This window comes from Phaenicophaeus curvirostris, chromosome 14, assembly GCF_032191515.1.
Source record: "Phaenicophaeus curvirostris isolate KB17595 chromosome 14, BPBGC_Pcur_1.0, whole genome shotgun sequence".
Taxonomy (NCBI): Eukaryota; Metazoa; Chordata; class Aves; order Cuculiformes; family Cuculidae; genus Phaenicophaeus; species Phaenicophaeus curvirostris.
Genome location: NC_091405.1, coordinates 15,242,186 through 15,261,648, shown reverse-complemented (window position 1 = coordinate 15,261,648; position 19,463 = coordinate 15,242,186). Strand labels below are relative to the sequence as shown.

Below are 19,463 nucleotides of genomic sequence, written 5' to 3'. Positions count from 1 at the left end.
TTTATTTATTTATTTATTTATTGTGATTGCAATTAATTGCGGGCCTTGGGAACCCTGGCTGTGTGATCGTTGTGATATTTTCTCTTTGTGCGAACGAGCCTGCGAGAGCTCCAGCCTATTCTGAGCTCTGCCTATCCACTGCTTTTTCATACAGCAACACAAAACTGTGAGATTATAAATTCTTTATTGAAAAATACACTTGCGGTATTTTCATACAAAGTAACGTACGTGGTACAGAGTAACAAGAATCATCTGACAGCTTCATAAATATTTTTACAGAAACATCTACACGATTTCTCGACTTCAGCCTTTTCGTTATGCAGGTAAGAATGAAAGAGACTCTTATTTTACTTTAACTGAATTTACAGTGGAATTAAGTCCTATATTTCCCTACTATTCAGAGGAGTAGAAATGACTGAAACCACAGAGCTTTTAACTTTTGCTTCCTTATAAAAACTCCTCAAATCCAAGTGTGCTACATTTTCCCTTAAGACCATCATTGTCCCAGTTACATCATAGTAAAGGAGTGAGTGGGTATGTGCTGTACCGCTTGTTGTTATGCTTAATGCTTTCCTATTGTCTGGTATTTTGGAACTAGGATGAATGAAAACAGCTACTAAGTCTAATCTACGCACCTATTTTCCTGTTAGCAGGGGAGAGATTTCTCCCAGGATGCCTGAAAACCAAACAGACCCCACCCTGTCCTTTGAAAAGAAACAAAAACCCAGGTGTATGTTTTGAGAGGGACAGCACCGTACTCCTAGGGAGAGAGCAAGGGGGCCAGTTCCTGACTCTCAAGAAAAGAGCTCCAAAGAAACATTACAAGTATATAAAATTCCTTGTAAAAAGCCAACATCCCTCGCTTCCTCTGTTCGTTACTGCCTGCGCATAAAGTTAAACTGGATCTCTAACGCGGTTTGCTGAAGAGGGGAGCTACGGGACATCAATTGGAAAATAAATATAAAAGTCATATTGTGTCAATGCAGAGACACATCTGAAATTAGCTTTTGCAAAAAATATTCACATTTAGAAAGTGCCATTGCAAATATACAGCAAAACTAATCTGCCTTGAAAAATGACGCTTCACAGCCCTACCGAAAGTGCCAACTTTTGAACATGAGTTCATTTTAGAACATTGCATGGCTAAAAACAAGGCAAAACCAAAATTATCTACCTTTATACAACAAGGTGCCCGAACACTAAAGCAAAACAACACGATGGTTTTTGGGGGCACACAAAACATCCTGAATGTGGAAAAGATCCATTCAGATAACTTCCTTCAGGGCTCACAAAGGTTTTTCCCATCTTCCCTTTTCAAGCAGAACTGATTATTCATTGTAAGTCATTATTGTTGTGGAGGTCATTTCTGTAAAAAATCAAGACACCACTGAATACAGTTCCTTGGTGCAGTGCTCCCATGTCCAGTGCCTGGAGAACTTCCTCGTCCAAAGATGAAAATGGTAAAGTTCTGATAAAAGCAGCGTGAGTGGACTGGTTAGAGCAGATGGATTGAAATGCCCGTTGCAAGGTGGAAAGCGTAGAAAGCCGGATTAGGGAGGTTTTCTCCAAGCAACAAACATTAGCTGTTTTCTGAAGCCAGAGCCTGGAGCTGGAGCGTGTGCCTTATACTTAACTTAACCATGGTGTAAGCGGGGGGGCGCAGGGCTTGAGGTGCCTCCTTGCTGTCCCACTGTGACTCCTCCTGCCCCTTCCTGGCAAGAGAAAAGGTTTGGAACAGGCTGGCAGGAGATGGGTGATGCCAGGGCAGTGGCTGGGAAGGGGGAGCCTGGCTGAATCCGTGTGATGTGCTCCCAGCAAAAAGGGAATAGCTGTGCTTTAACACTGGACTCAGTGAGACCCTCTGTCATTTGCTACATCTTGCAGTCTCCTCAACAGAGCCGTGTGGTTCTCCTGGCAGATTCGCTTTGCAGGTGCTTCAGTACCATCCTCTAGAAGAATGCCTCTCTTCTTTGTTGGAGTTTCTCCAGTTCTAACCATGCTGTTAATTTCCTTTAGCCTCTGCAGAGAGGAGAGGGGAAAAAAAAAAAGGCAGAATTGGTACCAAAGCATAACGTGAACTTCTGTTACTGCCTTACAGTGAGATTCCACATGCTTTATTTCTGGAGAGCTGTGCCACACAAAGTGCTTCCTGGGACAGACAAACCTTATTAATCGCTGTGCCGGTCGTTGTGTTCCCGTGAGCCTTACACACACAAGTTAAGGTGTCGGGTTCAGGCATGCAGAGCTGGCAGGCTCCCACCCGCAGCTCCGACTGTTCCCTTACAGCACAGATGCAACAATTCCTGTCTGGAATGAAGATGCTTCTCAGGAAAGATTTCTGTGTCATTCTCGGCAAGCAGAACTGACAGGACTGAGCCTGTCACATGTTCACCTGGTCAGTCCCTTCATGTAAACTGCCATTTGGAGGGATTTTTCCCCCATGAGGCAAATAAGAGCACGTGATTGTACTTCACGTTCTGCTCTTTGAACGGTCTCCGTGCCAAATAACCTGTCTGTTACCTGGAAGGAAAGGGCGCCCCCGCTGCACCTCCTGAGCCCTTCGTGAGTAACAGTACAAACAGTACAAAGAGTAACTTTGAAAAGCACACAAACAGCTGAGACACCTGATTGCTTTACAGCTTCTTAGATATTTGAACTGATGGTTTGGAGAGGGAGTACGTGTTAATGGGATCAGAAAGGTGTTGTGCAATCTTTTTCCAATTTCACTACCAAAAAGAAAAGTTAGAATTAAGGCTTTATAAAGGCAAACCAAACCCCTTCAGTCTCACCTTAGATGGGCTGCTACTGAAATAGTAGAATATCTTCTCTCGAGGAGAGAGGGCAGACTCATTTTTGTGTGGCGAGATGTACACGGGGTGATTCTGGGACAGCTGTATTCTGCGAGGGGAGCCAATCCTTACAAACGGGTAGGGCGAGAGCGGCGGAGAATCTGTCTGCTCGAGAGAAAATGGAAGTCACTCAATAGTTGGTATCTCAGCTGTTACTACAGCAAGGCTTGTATAAGCTGGTCATCTTAAACATAGTTTAGGTTCTCCCCACTAGTGTCAATACCATACATGTTTGGAACAAATGCAAGTGTGTCATGTTATCAGGGCAGATGAGTTTTTATTTACTTTTCTAACCCTGTGTGAGGCTGGTGGATGACACTGCTCAGTGCTGTGTATTTCATACAGCAGGAAATTGCAAATAAGCATGAAAAGTGCTTAGTGTTTCAGCAGCGGAAATGTCTTGATGTGAAATTATTGTCCTCAAAATACTGAATTTGCTTACAGCAGGGATAGCTAAGAGTGCTTTACTAAATATTCAGTAAAAGAGATCTGCGTCCTACAAATTTAACCTACCGCATTTGAAATGTACTTCAGGGCGAATTCTTTAATCTGCTCAACGTAGATGTTGTTATAGAATTGTATCAGGTCCCCTCGCTCTTCCTCCTCGGTGTCACTGTTGGGGCCCGTCAGGCGGGTTGGGGTGGGGGGGGCGCTGCTGGGGTGGGGCACGGGCAGGGTGCTGCTGGAGCGCATCACGGGGCTCGAGTCTCTGCTGCCTGCACAGGGGAGAACCAGCTCCTTTACTGAGCTTAACACAGTTCAGTCCCTCCCATCCCAGCCATTCAGCCGCATAAAAACCCCTCGTCCCAAATGTTTAACTTGCAGTATCGTGACCTTGAATCTGGTGTCCGTATTGGCGATGCTAACCTTGTTCCCTTAGCATCTTTCCTTACAAAGGAGCAGTTGTTATTAAAGACTGGTAAAAGAATTGGGTACATGTGCAGAAATGTTTGATTTCTAACTTCTTACTGGATAAAATGGGAGTGGCTTTTCTGTATAAGCTGAGTTTCATCACAGTATAAGCACAGCTAAAACTCCACTTTTCAGGCATTTGCGCTATACTTCTAACAGCAGCTCTTTCTTGTTACCAGCTGGCACTGCTTCAAGTAAGGAACAGCAGTCTTTTTCAGCCAGTAGCAGAAATATTTGGCTTGGTAACACTTTCTGTTGGCTTAGTGTGGGAAGTTGCAAAACATATATATAATTTTCTTCTCCCCTCCCTGCCACCTTTCTGTGACAGAAAGCATTAATACCTACAGCTTATACTGTCATCTATTAAACATTGTGAAAAAGGCTGCTTGGAATATACAGCATCAGTTATTTGTTCTCCTTAATATAATGTAATCCAAGGAAAATGTGTCAGGTCAAATATGAAAGAAAGAAGCTTCAGAGATGTCAGATGTGCTAGAACAGATGCTGTGGGCGGCTGGTTTGTGTCTGTCTCTGAAGACAATCAGCTACTGCAAAAGAAACTGCTGCAGCTCCAGGACCATTAGAAGTAAAACTGTGATGGGCTAGCACTGATTTCCTTCTGTTCCCCAAAGGCAAGTTCTTTGGTGCACAGATTCCGAGTTCTGGTCAGCCATGAGGATAAACTTTACATAAGCCTATGTGGTGATGGATTCAAAACTGTCAGAGTGAGTGTAACGCTAAGCTTGAGTTACAGTAACTCTTAATCGTATCACTATATTCTTAATTGTGTCCAAGCCTACAAAAAAAAAGGAACCGTTCTGCTTGGGATGGCACAAAATCCAAGTCTTATTTGTGCACACAGTTTTGGAAATGGAAATAAAACCAAACAGTTGGAGTCTGGAATTACTCACTTCTTTCTTTGTTTCTCTCTTGACCTCTCTCTGTTGGTGAGTTCTGCTGGCTACTGCTGTCATTGCTGCCAGAGCGTTGTCGTTGCCTCCTGCCTTTTATCAGGACGCTCCGATATACCTGCAGGGAAAAAACTTCATTGTGGTATCAAATTGCTTCTTACAGGGGAAAATACAGCCTCCTTAGGAGGCAGTGGATAGGGCTTCTCTGAGGCTTTGAAGGTATTTTCTATTTCAGGTATTGTTTGGCATACAAAGCTTTCAGCAGTGCAGCATTTTGGATGTGACTGCTGTCTTTTGAGAATGGCTCACAGACGGGATCCATTTAATACTAAATGTTACTTTAAAAAGCAATCTGTTCCTAAAACAGAACTGAGGCAGTTAATAAACCAGACAGGTACCACGTCGTTTAATGCTGACTGTACTTACGTGACTCTTGGCTTGTGGTTGTGTCCGATAGCAGCGCATAATGTTCTGAAATGATCTGTCTTCCTTAGTAACCTAAGAGTGGATGAACAGAAAAGGTTCATAGTTTTCCTGTGGGTTTGGTTTGTTCATTTGGGTGGTGGTGTGGGTAGCGGTTGGTTGGGTTTAGGGTTTTTTGAGGAATCATAGTCTTTGAAATATTAAGTCTTAAAGAAGTTGTTGGTTTGTTCTTTATTCCCCTCACCTTAGCCATTACATAGATGGCGCACATCAGCAGCTGATCCAAGTGTCTGTCCATCATGATTTCAGGGCAGTGCACCAGGGAATACTCAAAACACGTCCAGATCTTTTGCCGCAGCTCATCAGATATATCGAGCTTGACACACAGATCTCGCAGACGAACACTGGCTAAATGATACACCTGTTGAAATGGAGACCGTGCTTAGGGCCGCAGCAATACTGCTTTGCCTCTGCACTGCACTGCAGCCACTGCACTGAATAAACCAGAATGCCTCATGGGTGGATTTCTTTCTTTTAAAGAGCCTTAAAATGGACACCTTTGAACACGTGCTGCCAAATTACATAATCTACTGCACAGCTTGCAGTGGCTGTGGTGATAGTCCATTCTCTTGCTAGTTGCCTGCATAAGGAAACTACTCTTCAGGTACATCCAAGAATAGACAAAAGGTATAGATTAACTTTGAAATTTAATATTCTCTTATTACTAGTAAGTATAAATTTTAAAAATCATTGAGGACTTGCTAAAATACCAACTCGGCAAAGCACAAATGAGTCTGAAAAGTACCTTTCTAAAGAAGAGCGACAGTGAACCCATCTTCCGAGGCCTGAGGGACGCAGCAGTGGTAAATTGCTGGGTTGGTCTCTGCTCTCCAGGCAAGATCTGCTGAACAGTTAACTGGCCTGGTAACTGCAGGGTGGCCCCAGTCATCTGAGTGTTGAGGCTGCCAGCGAGAGTCTGGGCGCTGAGAGGCTGAATGGGACTGGAGACAGCTGAGGGCTGGGTACCTACATTGACTTGGACTGGGAAGAAAGTTATTCCCCCGTTTTCATTGGCAATACCTGTAATTTAAGAAAAAGGGTCTGAAATAAGAGCAAGTTGTGATGGGGTGTGTGTGTGTGGTTGGTTGTGGGGTGCATTTGGGGTTGATTTTTTTTTTTGTTTTGTTTCTTTCAAAAATTCAGTAATTCTTTTCCTAGTTGCTTATAGTTGTAACTATAATAAGATTATGCATGAAATTGTTTAATATAAATACTTTGGACTTTTCCTGATAAAGAGACAAGAAGATAATGCACTTGAACTAAGTTCTTAATAATAACACAACTTTAACTCTGTGCTATTTCACGAGGGTAGGATTAATGAAGTAACTGTTCTGTAACATAGATGGCAGTCAGAATGTCCTCGTGCTCTCCATGTTCTGTTTCTAAATTCTGCTCACCTATTCATATACTTCTTCCAAATTCTGAATCCTTAAACATACTTTTTTCCACTGGCATACTGTCCTTCCCCTCCCCTCCTCCTGTCTACTAACTCTGCTGGGAACAAGCCTGAATCAGCCCTCGGTAGCTTTTCTCTCACCTTGTACTGGGATCGTAACGGTTTGCCCATTATTGGCAGTTACGGTGGCAGTTGCCACTGTGACCAGTGTCTGTCCCGGCACCGGAGCTACTGACATTGCTTCGGGATTCATGTTCTGCACAGGGACCGTGTTTACCACGGGCTGTTGGGAAACTCGGACTGGAGTTCCGCTGTCAGAGCTGTTGTCATTATCAACAAAGAGTCTTCTCCTTGTCGGATTGGCAGTTGGAGAACTGTATCTGTCATACAGGGTAGTTGGAGAAGATGAAATGCCTGCGGATTAAAAACCCACACAGAGAGATAGGTACTTAATTCTTGTTGTATAATCCCTTATTAAAGAAATACAGGACAGAAACGTAATGAGAACCAAGACACGTCATGCAAAGCCTTCAGGAAACATTTTTAAATTGCTTATGTCCACAGTTTTCGCTGTTAGAGATGACTTAATCTCAAATAATGCTGTGTTTAATCTTTTTCTAAGATAATGTTTTAAGTTTCCAGACAAAACCTCGAGACTTCACATAACTAAATATAAAAGCATCCTTTCAACTGCTGCCGACTGTAACATAAGTAGTGTGTGTGTATAAATATTATTTAACAGATAAACATGTATACAGACGCCTATGCTGTTCACACACACAACTTCCTGACAGGTTGTTCACTCATCACTCTTAGACATCTGACAGAACTATGTGAGTTGCAATAGAAATGCCATTTACAAATGCAAAATAACTGTACACTGACATTAGAGCAACTTCCTTGCTGGACACTGCTTAGATCTAAAAATTAATGGCTTTAGGAAGTGTAAGTATGTTACGCCTAAAGTCTCACCTTTTCCTAGCCCTCCAGTTTCAACACGAACCTCGTTTATTCGTCTTGGTGTCAACGGTGAACCTACAACACTGTTGCCAGCTGATCTCTCAAAATACTGAGGTGGCATTACCTGAAATATTTAAATTTCTATTGAAGTGTTTGTATTACAGACTGATTATATTACACATTTTTTAAAGCTTCTACACTACAAATTTTGAATGACACAACTGTATGGGAACAAGAAAAGCACTGAAAAACTGACTATAAGCCTCACTAAAACTCCGTAGCCATTGTACAACTCTGGAAGCTACAGTACTGTAATAACCTTTCTGTGATTACAATTAAATTCAGTACTTTGTACCACGTTTCTCCTTGTCGGGCAATCTTTTCAAGTGGGACGGGTCCAAGCCTTCCCTGCTTTTTCATTTTGTTCATTGTTCTACTGGGCTTTGCAAAGACTGGGTGCAAATCATCTCAGCTGTGTCTCTCCAGTCCATGGAGATGACCGCGAACAGACCAGAGCACCTACAGTTACTGTCTTCTCTGCACTGATTAGCTGGTAGGGCAAAACTGAAATTTAGACACATAAAGCCTCGCCTTCAGGGTACGATGTCCACTCTACCATACTGAACGATCAGGGAAGCTGTATGAAATGTACAGCAGTGCTCACCTCTTCACAGCTAGGAACTTTGTTCTCATTCTCTCGGATTCTGTCCCACAATACAGATTCCTGTTTCCAGGCCATGCTTTCCAAAATCTGTTCTTCAATGTGATTAAGGTGCTTCACTACTTCCCGACAGAGGCCGTCCTCTGCTCTAATGAACACCTCAATTACCTGTAAGGCAGATAATTACGATCAACAAAACGCACTTGTTCCATACATTTCTTCTTATAGAAGGTTCTATTTCCTGATTGTCAAGGAAGAAGAGACGATCAGAACTATTAAGGCTGCGTGACTGCGACTCAGTCAGACATTGTCTTGCAGTTTCATCAGAGGACGAACACTTGTATCTGTCTAAACAAACACAGGTCAAGCACTGATGCAAAATAGCTGTAAGAGCAGCTTATGATAAAAATATGATCTCTGTGTTACTCTTAGACACTAGGGTGCTGCTCCTGTGCTAAACTGCCAGCAGGATTATGATTGTTTAGATGCTCAAAATGCTCCCCAGAGTGACAGACACTTGGGTATTTTTTCAGTACAAAAAGGGGCAAGGCTGCAAATGAAGGGTTAATGTGTCAGTGAACATCTAGGTAAGGACATGACTTAATATAAATCAATAGAGCACTTAATAAGCATTTCTAGCTACCAAGCACTTTACCTTATAAAAATGATAAGCGGGAATGTCAAATATTTCAGTGATGAATGGGAAGTTTCCAGGTGGTTTATAGGTAAAGGTAATTATCTCAAGACAACACGCCAGCAGAGATCTGTGAAACACATCTTGCTCCAGTATTGCCTGCGAGAGAGTTGCAAATTTTAATGTATAATTTATAGTGTAACTATAGAACAATAAAATGTTTTCTATTCTGCCTCAACAGGAAGATTATCAAGCTTATAAAAAGAGATGTTCTTTTGTAAGAGACAGAAAATGAGCCATCTTAACTCATTAAAAATTTCATGTATCTTTATGTGTTTGCAAACACAAATGATTTCTTGTACACTTATTCCTCCTTTCAGGTGTACTTACAGCCTACTTCTCTGATTTGGATAACTGCCGAGTCTGCTTTACAACTGCTTTCCTTCTGTTCAGGTCTAACTTGAAAAATGAGGTAAAATTTTATTAGTTTTCCTTACGGATAAATCAGTGTCTCCCAGTCTCCTCTTCTCTTGCTCAAGGACTGACTCCAAGACCTTGTAGTACAGCACCTCAGCACGACGAAAGTGCTTACTAGCAACATCTGCAGGAATTTTAAATAGAAACAGTATTGTACAATGCAATAAAGGAATTATATTCTTTATCTTAAGCTACAGAGGTACAACAATTAGTAGCTTGTGTGGATTTCTGTGCTGCTGTGGCTACAATTAAGTTAGGAATCCCTGTCCTATGCTGCACTGACTTGCGAATGCAGAGCAGAATAACTTATTTGTGATGAAAACACCTATATAAGAACAGCCCTTAACATTGCTATGAAGTTTTCATGCACATCATGAATCATGACAACTTTGCAAATAATACTTTGTGTTGTCGATACTTGCAGGATTTTAAAATCTGTACTAATCCATCCTTGTACGCAAGCCAAAACTCCTGTATGATTTTTGAAGACTACAATTTATCAGATTTTTCATTAGTATCAGAAATAGTAGCTGCTTCTATAACTCTTATATTTGAGAGAACAAGTGGCACCCTTAACAGTGCTTCACTTCTGTAGAACTGGAAGTATCATCGCATTCCAGTGATTTAAGCTGAAACCAACTATAAAATCTACGTAGGGTTGAAATTTACCATGACTTAAGAATATAAGAAAAGACAAAAGTAGTATATAAGACACTTGTGGTAAAGCATAACCTATAAATAAAACTGTAAGTTAATTACAAGAAATAATCTGTTTGCATTTTAATTCTTATCTGTATAAGTAGATCGTTTCCCACCTTTGGAAAAATTACTGAATTCTCCTTCAGCCTGCATGCTCTGGCAGTACACTTCATACATTTCTTTTAATCTGTTTGCAATGGACTCGGAAGGATCTCTGGAACATGACCTGAAAATAAAAACTAAACCTTTTCAACAAACCTTTCCTACTGAGAAAAAAATAATTAAATCTACCACTATTTTTATAATATGATGAAAGCAAGAAACTGTAAATATATTGCACTGCCACACAAACACCCCCATCTATTCTGTAAGTGTTCACAGTGTGTTATTATTGTATGCATTGGAGCAAACATGCATATCTTTGCATGATCAGGATAAATACCTAAACAGCATTTTACATGTGATATAAAATTTGTTTTAAAATATATTTTATTCCAGAACCTCTCAAGACTGACTTACATTTGGAATGACACCGCCTAGCACCAATGTTTGTTGTTAAAACTATTTAAAAAATATACAGAATAGAATTCCTCAGTTAGCTAAACATCAAACTTACCTGAGTATTTGCTCCAGATTTTCACTGGGGGCATTTTTCAGTCCTGCCAGCATCGTATGAAGGCGGCTCAAACTGTATGTTGCTATGGAAACAGGTGTCACGTATGGGTTGCTCTCTTTAATATACTTGCGGCCGGTAAGTGGGGTTGTAATCCTAAGTGATTTGGACTAAAAAGACAAAAAAAATAAGCATATAACTGTATGCTATGATAAAACTTAGATATCCTCCGTATAAAACCAGCAACACAGACCATGCCATACTCACCCTGTCAAAGTGGTGCTGCAAATTATGCTTCACTTGCACTCTTTCAGCTGTTTCCATCCCTGAAGTTGTATTTAAGCACCTTGTGAGAGTTCCTATTTCTTCATCTGCATCCTCCCCAAGAAATATTCGCTCATCAAGATTTCCTACTGACAAAACATACTCCTCGTAGGCCTTGTTGATGGCTTTGCTACAGCAGAAAGGAAAAGACAGATACAAAATCCCCCTTTTTTAACTGAATGAACACAGTTCTGGCCTGTTGGAAGTCTACTTCAAGAAATTCTTTTAACCCTGACAGTGGCAAGGACATCATTTTTCCATTATACCTGATGGCTTGACATTTAGTATAGCTGCAGGAGAAGCATAATGAAACACTGAGAACTCGTACTTGGCTGGAAGCTCCTCAAAACTTAGGCAGCATCACATCATCATATACAGTCCTTACCATTTTCACAGCTTTCAAAAGAAAATAAGACCTACTCACAAGCATCTCTGGATTTATACAGAAAAATATACCACCAAACCCGATTTTTCCCTCCCACATCCCACTCATTCAATGTGCTCCTACATCATTTTTCATACTAACAATTTGAGTTACGTATAAAAAAATAATGGAAACAGAAACATAAGAATAAAAGCAGACATCAAGTAATTCCATTGTGAAGAACCATTCCTCTTTTCAAATACGCCTCAGGCCATAACACCTCAAAGAAAAGGAACCGAAATTCCATGTACTGTATAAATATTAATAAATATGCAAGTCAACTAGCCAGTACTAGTGTTAAGTTACAGGTAATAACCCAGGTGCAATTGTATTAGATGGATGCTAATGCAAACCGAACCACAGATACAGGGACTCACAAGCTATCTGCAAAGTTCCCAGGATCTAGAAAGCCAGTCAAATTTTCATCTTTTCCTTTTAAAAGCTGTAAGAGAGTTAAGAACAAAGGATGGATGTTTCAGTTCTTTAAAAGGTTTTGAAGATAATAAGTAAGGAGATTTTTTTCCACATTACAAATGTATTGACCAACCTTTTTGTCAAAAAGTTTCCGAATATATGGCTTCCAAAAATGTTCTTTTATGCCTTTTGCTTCTAAAACTAATCCATAGTGTAGTGAACACAGTTTTTCAATGATGCAGGGAGGATCAGATGATACTTTATAATCCTTATTATGAAAGTCTTCAGGTAGACCTACAATTAAGAATACAAAGATTTAAACGATTACAAACTTGCTGATAAAAATTAAAAATATCAATTCTAATATAAAAACAAAGACTTGTGAACTATAACATTTATTCAAATAAATCTGAGATAATGGTCCCAGTTCACATCCAAACCACTACAAAATAAATGCAGATCCTGTACAGCACAGAAAATGAAGTATAAGTCTGGAAAGAATTATATCAGAAATTCGAAGGAAACTTCTCACCATTCATTTGCATTTGTGGTTATCAAGTGAACTTATATTTTCATTCTCTTCAGAAAGAGAACAGCACCAATCCAGAAATGAGAGAGAAACATCAAGTTGACACTCTCATGTCTGTGCCATGGATCTTCCCAAGCTGCTGCCTCCCCGGGAACTCCCCAGTCTGATTGTGCCCAGTAAAAACTGCAGCGTTATCCCCTCACTCACTGACATTAAAACGTCATTAACTGAAATTTTTACTTTAGAACTTCTTTCCATGGCATTTCCATCATAAATTAAATTGATAACTTACTGTATCAGTGACAAACTCAGTAGCCTGTAACTACATGCTACATTAATAGAAATCCGTGTGGCCAGATCTAGAATATATTAATTCCCTCATATTTCAAATCATCATTATTCAACTTATTCTCTGCCACATAGATTCATACTGATCTCAGTTACCTTAGAAGTTCATGAAGACTTTGGATCAAGATAGGTAATTGTTTTTCAACGTACCTTTGAAATTAGGATTCAGAAGTTCTTTACGGTTAGGACACTGAAGAGCATTTCCATACACTAGATCCAAAGCACATAGCAAGAGATGGTAGGAATTGACCAAGTCATCACTGATCATAGGAAAATTACCTTCAATATTAGAAAGAGAGAAGACATTAATTAAAATTATTTTAACCAAGAAACTGTTGGTATTTGTATCAAAATCGATAACGGAGTCTTGGAAACACAGACTGTGGTGACCATATATATCTACCTGGATAGAAATGCAGGTAGTAAAAGACACGTACTTAATAAATATAGCAAATACAATAGTAAAATACGTTTTCAGAAACAGCAGCAGTTGTGTAGAAACTCAAATATATTGTGCTGCTTTGAAAGCAAACCTTATCAAAACATTGATAAACACAACATTGCAGACTCCTTCCGTCACAGTAATCTGATTAATCCGAGCATAAATAACCAGAAGCAGCATGAACTACGTAAAGTGAACAGCGTCAAGGAATTAAAAATCTGTTCCCATAACTCTGGCGACACAAGCCCCACTGCCCAGCACTGTTTTGTCCTTCAGCCGATTCTTACTCCATCTGCCTGAAGCAGAATCTTGTTCTAAGGGCACCTAAGGGGGAAGAATGGGTTCTGACTCAGACTTTCCTTTTCCCCTCTTTAATATCGCTATCAAAGAACTTTAACTTTTGCTAGGCTACACCCAAGTGTTGAGATGTCCCAGAAAAAGCAAGCACCTGCTTCGATTTTCCTGCATTCTCCACAATGCATCGAAGTAAGTAATTAGTTTTCTTTACCTGTTTTCTTTAAAAAACAAAATTGTTGGGCTTATGCTCATTTTAAACAGTAATCAATTTAACTTTATTTCTATTGTGCTTTACAAAAGAGTTAAAAACTGTGCAGCCCTGATCTGGTTTACAATGTAGCCTTATTTCATGTACTTAAAGAAGTAACTTTTAAAGAAACTACTTAAAGAGGTAACATAGGCTCATTTTCATTGAATTCTAGCATGGCAATTGCTACTGTCAGCACAATAAAAAATAAATCTCATTTTACAGTAGCAGTAGTTCCATAAAATTATTTGTCAATGATGTTTCAAACAATAGCTCACTACTCCCTTTCACAACTGAGGAACAAATAATAAAAAAGTTATCTCAATGCAGCTGATATTTTTTTCATTTCCATTTTAAAGAAAGAAAAGAAGTCAAGACAGAGTTTAAAGATAAATTCTTGCAAATAGTATGAGAGAACTGCAGTATTGCTAAACAAAGCCACTATCTTACTTTGCAGGATGCACCAAAGGTACAAGAAGAGCCCAGCTTTCTGCACGCGTGAAACTGAACAAAATGGTCTTGAGGCTTGCAGAGACAAGCCTGAACTTGCCACTGATGTGTGGTTGCCACGATAAGGATTACTGCCAACCCTCAAAACACAGTGAATAAAAGTTAACATGACTCTTTAATGCCTTAAATGGTCAATGTTTAGTTTCCATTTTTGTGCTGCAACACTCAAATAAATTTACCACGTGTCACAATTTTGCAGCTCATAATTACCAAAAATTTTCCATTTTCTTGGAAAGTTGAACTGACTATCTCGTCAACAAGGCACTCTCTAGAAACTGGATTTGTGTGTCAGAGACCACGCACTAATTAACGTGTAGTTAATCGACGATATATATTTACTCAAACATACTAACCAATAATTAAACAATAGGAAGACTCAAAGTCCCTTTGCACCTCATCAACTGTCCAACCCACCCTAGAAAGTGGGAGTTTTACAGAAGGGAAAAGAAAACGCTTTGATTTTTCAGAATGACTTACTTAGTCTCTCAGTTGCCCAACTGTGCTAAAGAAGTAAAGTCCTGACTGACTGGAAATAAAGTACAGCACTAACTCTCCTCTGGACTCGGTGGAATACAAATAGTTATTTCATACCACTTCAGAGAGCTATTCTGGAGTGGAAAAAATATAAAAAAGATTAAAATCATACTGTGTATCAGGGTTGCAAGGAATGTACTTGTTTAGGAAAGACTGTTCTTTCCCAGCAGAGTGGAATTTGCAGCCTGTTTGAAAAAGGCATCTTCTACATAAGACAGTGTTCAGTACAGCACTCCTGCAATATCACACCCTTCTTGATCTTTGTGCAAAGATGTCAAGGTCAGGGTCCAATAATGTTGCCAGGAACTTTTCCAAAAGGCAGCTGCTGGCAACCCTCTGCAATGTGGTGCAGCCTAGAAAGAAAGGCTAATCTGTATTGAAGAAAATTAGTGCCAGATAATTCAATATTGTGACAGCCTACTACATCCTACCCTCAATAGCAGCCAATTAAGGAAATGCCAGCACTCTGCAGGAATCTTAACACGGATTCACTTTTAAATTGTAAAAACCCCACCCCACCACGCACCCAAAATGAAAACAAAATTCTTTTTAGCCTTTTCCTTGCAGAAATTAAACTATTCATTTTCTTCTACTAGGATTTATCTTATGAAAAAATATAAAAAGTCTCTGCAAATTATCAACAGACCTGAAGCCACAAAGATGTTTTTCCAGCGAGGGCTACATGAATCCTGTTTTTATTTTCCTCAAAACACTGTCTTACCGATACAGAATTCCCAGGGAACACTCATCCAAGCAGAACTTGAATAAAGCCTTAGGTATGCAGAAAGGCTACCAAAAGAATTAGAATGCTATCTGTGCTGCTGGTGTGAAGGTGTTCACACTTAGAATTTTATGCTAGATTTTTACTATTTTGTAGAAAAAAAAAAATCCATTAAATATTTTCAGTGTTGCTGGAAACTTTCTGAGTTGCTGAATTCAGAAACACCTGCTCCTATTTAGTGTTTAAGGACTGATATAAGATAGCAACTAATAAAACCAAGTTTGCCATATTTAATCCTTTTCAAATCTCTTACCTTTTGCATGAACAAACAGCACCCAACAAAACTGGAAAACTTCAGTCACAGTGCATGGTTGTCGTCTTTTGGGGGAAAATACAGCAAGAAGACACCCAATAAGCTCAATGCGTTATGACCAACACAACATCGTGCAACATTCAATAATTGTAAATGAAAATCAAGCTTTACTACAGTGTGGCCAAAATCTTAAACCCTTCCCACAAAAAGCTGACTAGAGGTAATGAAGCAAACGACACACTGGTTTAGTGCAGACTCAAGTGGAACCCCAGTCTCAGGCTGCATGTAATGACTCAAACGTCACCACAGCAAAATATCCAGAAGACCTGCGTCTATGAAGAAAACTACAGAAATTACAAGGCAGAGAAACAGGTTGTGCTCTTTTGTGAGCTATTGAGGCGATAGTGATCATGCAAGGATCAAATTCATCCATCCTTTTCCATCTCAGAAATACTAATATTTCTCTTGTCTACAGGCTCGTCTTCCTTTCTCCCCTCTCCCCGCCCCCCACATGACAGAAACCGAGCAGCCTTGGGATTTCCTGCACCCTGTCAGATCTGATAAACTGAAAAGATTAAAAAATTACTGTGAGCAAGGACAGACAGATAAGCTCCAATTATAAATTACTATGAAAATACAGTAAAAAAACCCAATTGAAACAAATGAAGAACTGCATCGTATTTTTCAAATAGTAGCACTATAAATCATTGTGGAAATAACAAACTAACCTCTGTTTTCTTCCTCTCTGTTGACGAGGTTGATCTTCCTGAGGATATCTGAAAATATCCTGAAAAATGGGCTCAAACTTCTTAAAAATTACTGCAGAAACTGTAAAGTTTCTCTCTAATCTCTCGGTTCGTTCTCTGAATTGGGAGGGTAGATTTGCCATGTCTTCCCACTTTTTCATCTTGTTAAAAAATTCTATCAAACTGAAAACACCAAACGGGTTAGATCTGGAAGGGTCCTTTTTTTCTTTTTTTTATATATAGAAATATACTACACATTTTCAACAAAAGTGCAATTTCTACTCCCTGAACAAGTGATAAAATGGCAGCAATGCAAACACGGCAGTGTACTCACAGCCAGTCTTTCACCCATAAACAAAGACGAGGTCAGGAAAGGTCACAAAATATTTTAGTAACCTCGGTGATGACCATGTTAACAACAGAGTCACAATTCTGACTTTCCTCAAAAAGACACAATATTCTCCTACAGTCACTTTACTCTAAAACCAATTTTTCCTCTTTTTCTGAATAAGTTATTAACTTAAATAAAACAAGCTCTGAGTTCCAGAATGCTAAGAAGATTCTATAAATTATGAGCCCCCCAAGTATCAGTAACTTTCACATCATACATTTGGCTTTTACTTATTTTTTACTCCTTTATCTATGCCTACTTTTTCAACGTTATTATTCTTTAATAGTCCAGATAACAGAAACAATTTTCCAACATTAAACTCCCTATATTTCTGATTTAGAAAAATAAAGTTTTTAAAGGAAAATTTTTGTATTGTTTAAATGAACAGCAATGGCCTTCATTCTCAATTCCTAAAATTCACAAGCAGATAAGCAGTCTTTGATGTTTTGTAAGTGTTTAAAAATTCACAAAAAGAAAAGTTACCTCTGTTCTGAACATCGCAAAATTCTGGTTAAAGATACATAATTCCCCTCAGTTGTCCCTTTGCTCACGGTTGGAACTGCTTTTCTGCACGCCACGTACAAGGCACATGCTAGCCAATGCAGATCATTTCCCTGTAAATTGAAACATCAGGCAGCTAAAAGACTTCACTGAAAAACACAGCTTTTGGCTACGCACCCAATAACAGGTAAAATGATGGGACTGTGCCTGAAACAACTGATGTTCAACCAGTGACAGAGGTGCTTTCTTGTTTTGAAGTTCTACTTTCTAACTACAGGGAGAACAGATGCCAAACAGATCTTAACACTGAATTAAATTAGAGTTACCTGTATAAATATCAGACTTGATCCAAAGTATAATAATATACGTTTGGTGTTGTTATTGTCCTATAATAAGATTTTGGACTACCTCAGTGTTAATAAATAAATCATAACATCATGGAATGGTTTGGGTTGGAAGGGACATAAAGCCCATCTAGTTCCAAACCCCCTGCCATGGGCAGGGACACCTCCCATTGGATCAGGGGCTCCAAGCCCCATCCAACCTGGCCTTGAACACCCCCAGGGATGGGGCAGCCACAGCTTCTCTGAGCAACCTGGGCCAGGGCCTCCCCACTCTCATAATGAAGAAATTCCTCCTTATGTCTAGTCTAAATCTGCCTCTCTGCAGTTTATACCCATTCCCCCAGTCCTATCACTCCAAGCCTTTGTGAACAGCCCCTCCCCAGCTTTCCTGGAGCCCCTTCAAGTACTGGAAGGTCACTATAAGGTCTCAGAGCCTTCTCTTCTCCAGGCTGAGAGGAGTGAATCAATAAAAGCTGCAGTTCCTCGCTCTGAGAACATTCTTCCACCCAGGACAGTGGGAACAGAACATATTTTCCACATTTTTCTGTATTACGCAACAGAAAAATCACTCAATCTGGTACCAGGACAGAAATTAATCATAGCAAAAAACTTTCGAACAGCTTTCCTCCCATGGATTAAAAAATATCGCCTCAAAGGGGAAAGGCGGTAAAAGCGGGTGCCGAGCCGCGAGCTGGCGGGAAGGGGAACCCCGAAGAGACCCCGAGATCTCCGGACGGGCTTTTATCAGCAACGCCGCTTCCAGGGTTAAAAGCGGCCCGTGAGGGAGGCGCCTCCCGCCGGCAGCCCCGGGAGAAGCCGGCACTGAGCGGGACAGGCAAAACCAGCCCCACAGAGCTGGGATCACCGACCCGGGCTGCCGGCAGTCAGAGCCGAGGGGTGGGGTGGGATGGGGAGGGATAAACAGGGATGGGGAGGGATAAACAGGGATAGGGTGGGATGGGACGGACCTCAGGGCCACCCAGCCCCACCCCCTGCCACGGGCAGGGCCGCCTCCCGCAGGATCGGGGGCTCCGAGCCCGTCCGGCCCGGCCTCGAGCAGCTCCGGGGCCGGGGCAGCTCGAGCCAGGCCCCCCTAACGCTTCTTCCCAAGATCGGAGAGGCCGCAGCCGCCTCCCGCCGCGCCCCGGGCCCCGGGGCCGCCCCCCACCCTTCACCTCCAGGGTGTAGTTGCGCTTCATGCTCTGGTAGCTCATCCAGGCCTCGGAGCGGGCGCGCTCGTCCATGTTGAGGCTGCCGCAAAGCTCCTCGTAGCGCTGCCGGGTGTCGCCGTCCTCGGCCGGCGGGGAGGCGGGGGGGGCGGCCCCCCCGGGCCCCGGCTCGGCGGAGGGGTCGTCCTCGTCCTCGCCCGGCATCCCGGCCCCCGGCGCTAGGGGGCAGCGCCGCCCCGCCGCGCTCTGCGCCTGCGCCGCCGCCCCTCGGGGTCGCGACGCGCGTTCGAATCCAAACACCGCGGCGCCGCGCCCCGCCCCGCGCCCGCCGCGGCCTCCCATTGGCCGGCAGGGAGAAGGCCCCGCCCCCAGGTAACACCAAGACATCCCATTGGCCGGCAGGGGGAAGGCCCCGCCCCCCAGCGCCGCTGCGGCCTCGGATAGGGCGGTGCGTCCAAGCCCCGCCCCGGGCGCACGCGCAGCCTCTCGCCGGGCGGCAGGCCCAGGCCCAGGTCTCGGCCCGGCGCGGCCCCGGGGTCGCTGGTTCGAGGCCCGCCCGGGCGCTGCGACCCGTTCTGCGGCTTCCCCGGCACCTGCGGCCCCTGGGGCGTGTC

At 41.8% G+C, this 19,463-nt stretch overlaps 1 protein-coding gene across 2 annotated transcripts; it reads right to left on the bottom strand.

Annotated features, from left to right (window-relative positions):
- Positions 1-167: 167 nt before the first annotated feature.
- Positions 168-19,202, bottom strand: RBL2 (RB transcriptional corepressor like 2). Of its 2 annotated transcripts, none has more exons than XM_069868845.1 (22): positions 18,856-19,202; positions 17,319-17,449; positions 16,427-16,627; positions 15,699-15,763; positions 12,785-12,913; positions 11,891-12,051; positions 11,721-11,785; positions 10,863-11,049; positions 10,599-10,765; positions 10,099-10,208; positions 9,304-9,407; positions 8,828-8,965; positions 8,176-8,340; positions 7,524-7,635; positions 6,693-6,965; positions 5,901-6,175; positions 5,340-5,516; positions 5,099-5,170; positions 4,673-4,790; positions 3,363-3,565; positions 2,790-2,954; positions 168-2,019 (listed from the first exon to the last, which is right to left on the bottom strand). In XM_069868845.1, exons 1-22 carry the CDS (start codon positions 19,189-19,191, stop codon positions 1,849-1,851), a joined length of 3,525 nt encoding a protein of 1,174 aa, XP_069724946.1. In that variant the 5' UTR covers positions 19,192-19,202; the 3' UTR covers positions 168-1,848. The 2 variants fall into 2 exon arrangements, with proteins under 2 accessions (XP_069724946.1, XP_069724947.1); XM_069868846.1 differs by having other exon boundaries at positions 4,697-4,790.
- Between the last annotated feature and the right edge of the window lie 261 nt (positions 19,203-19,463).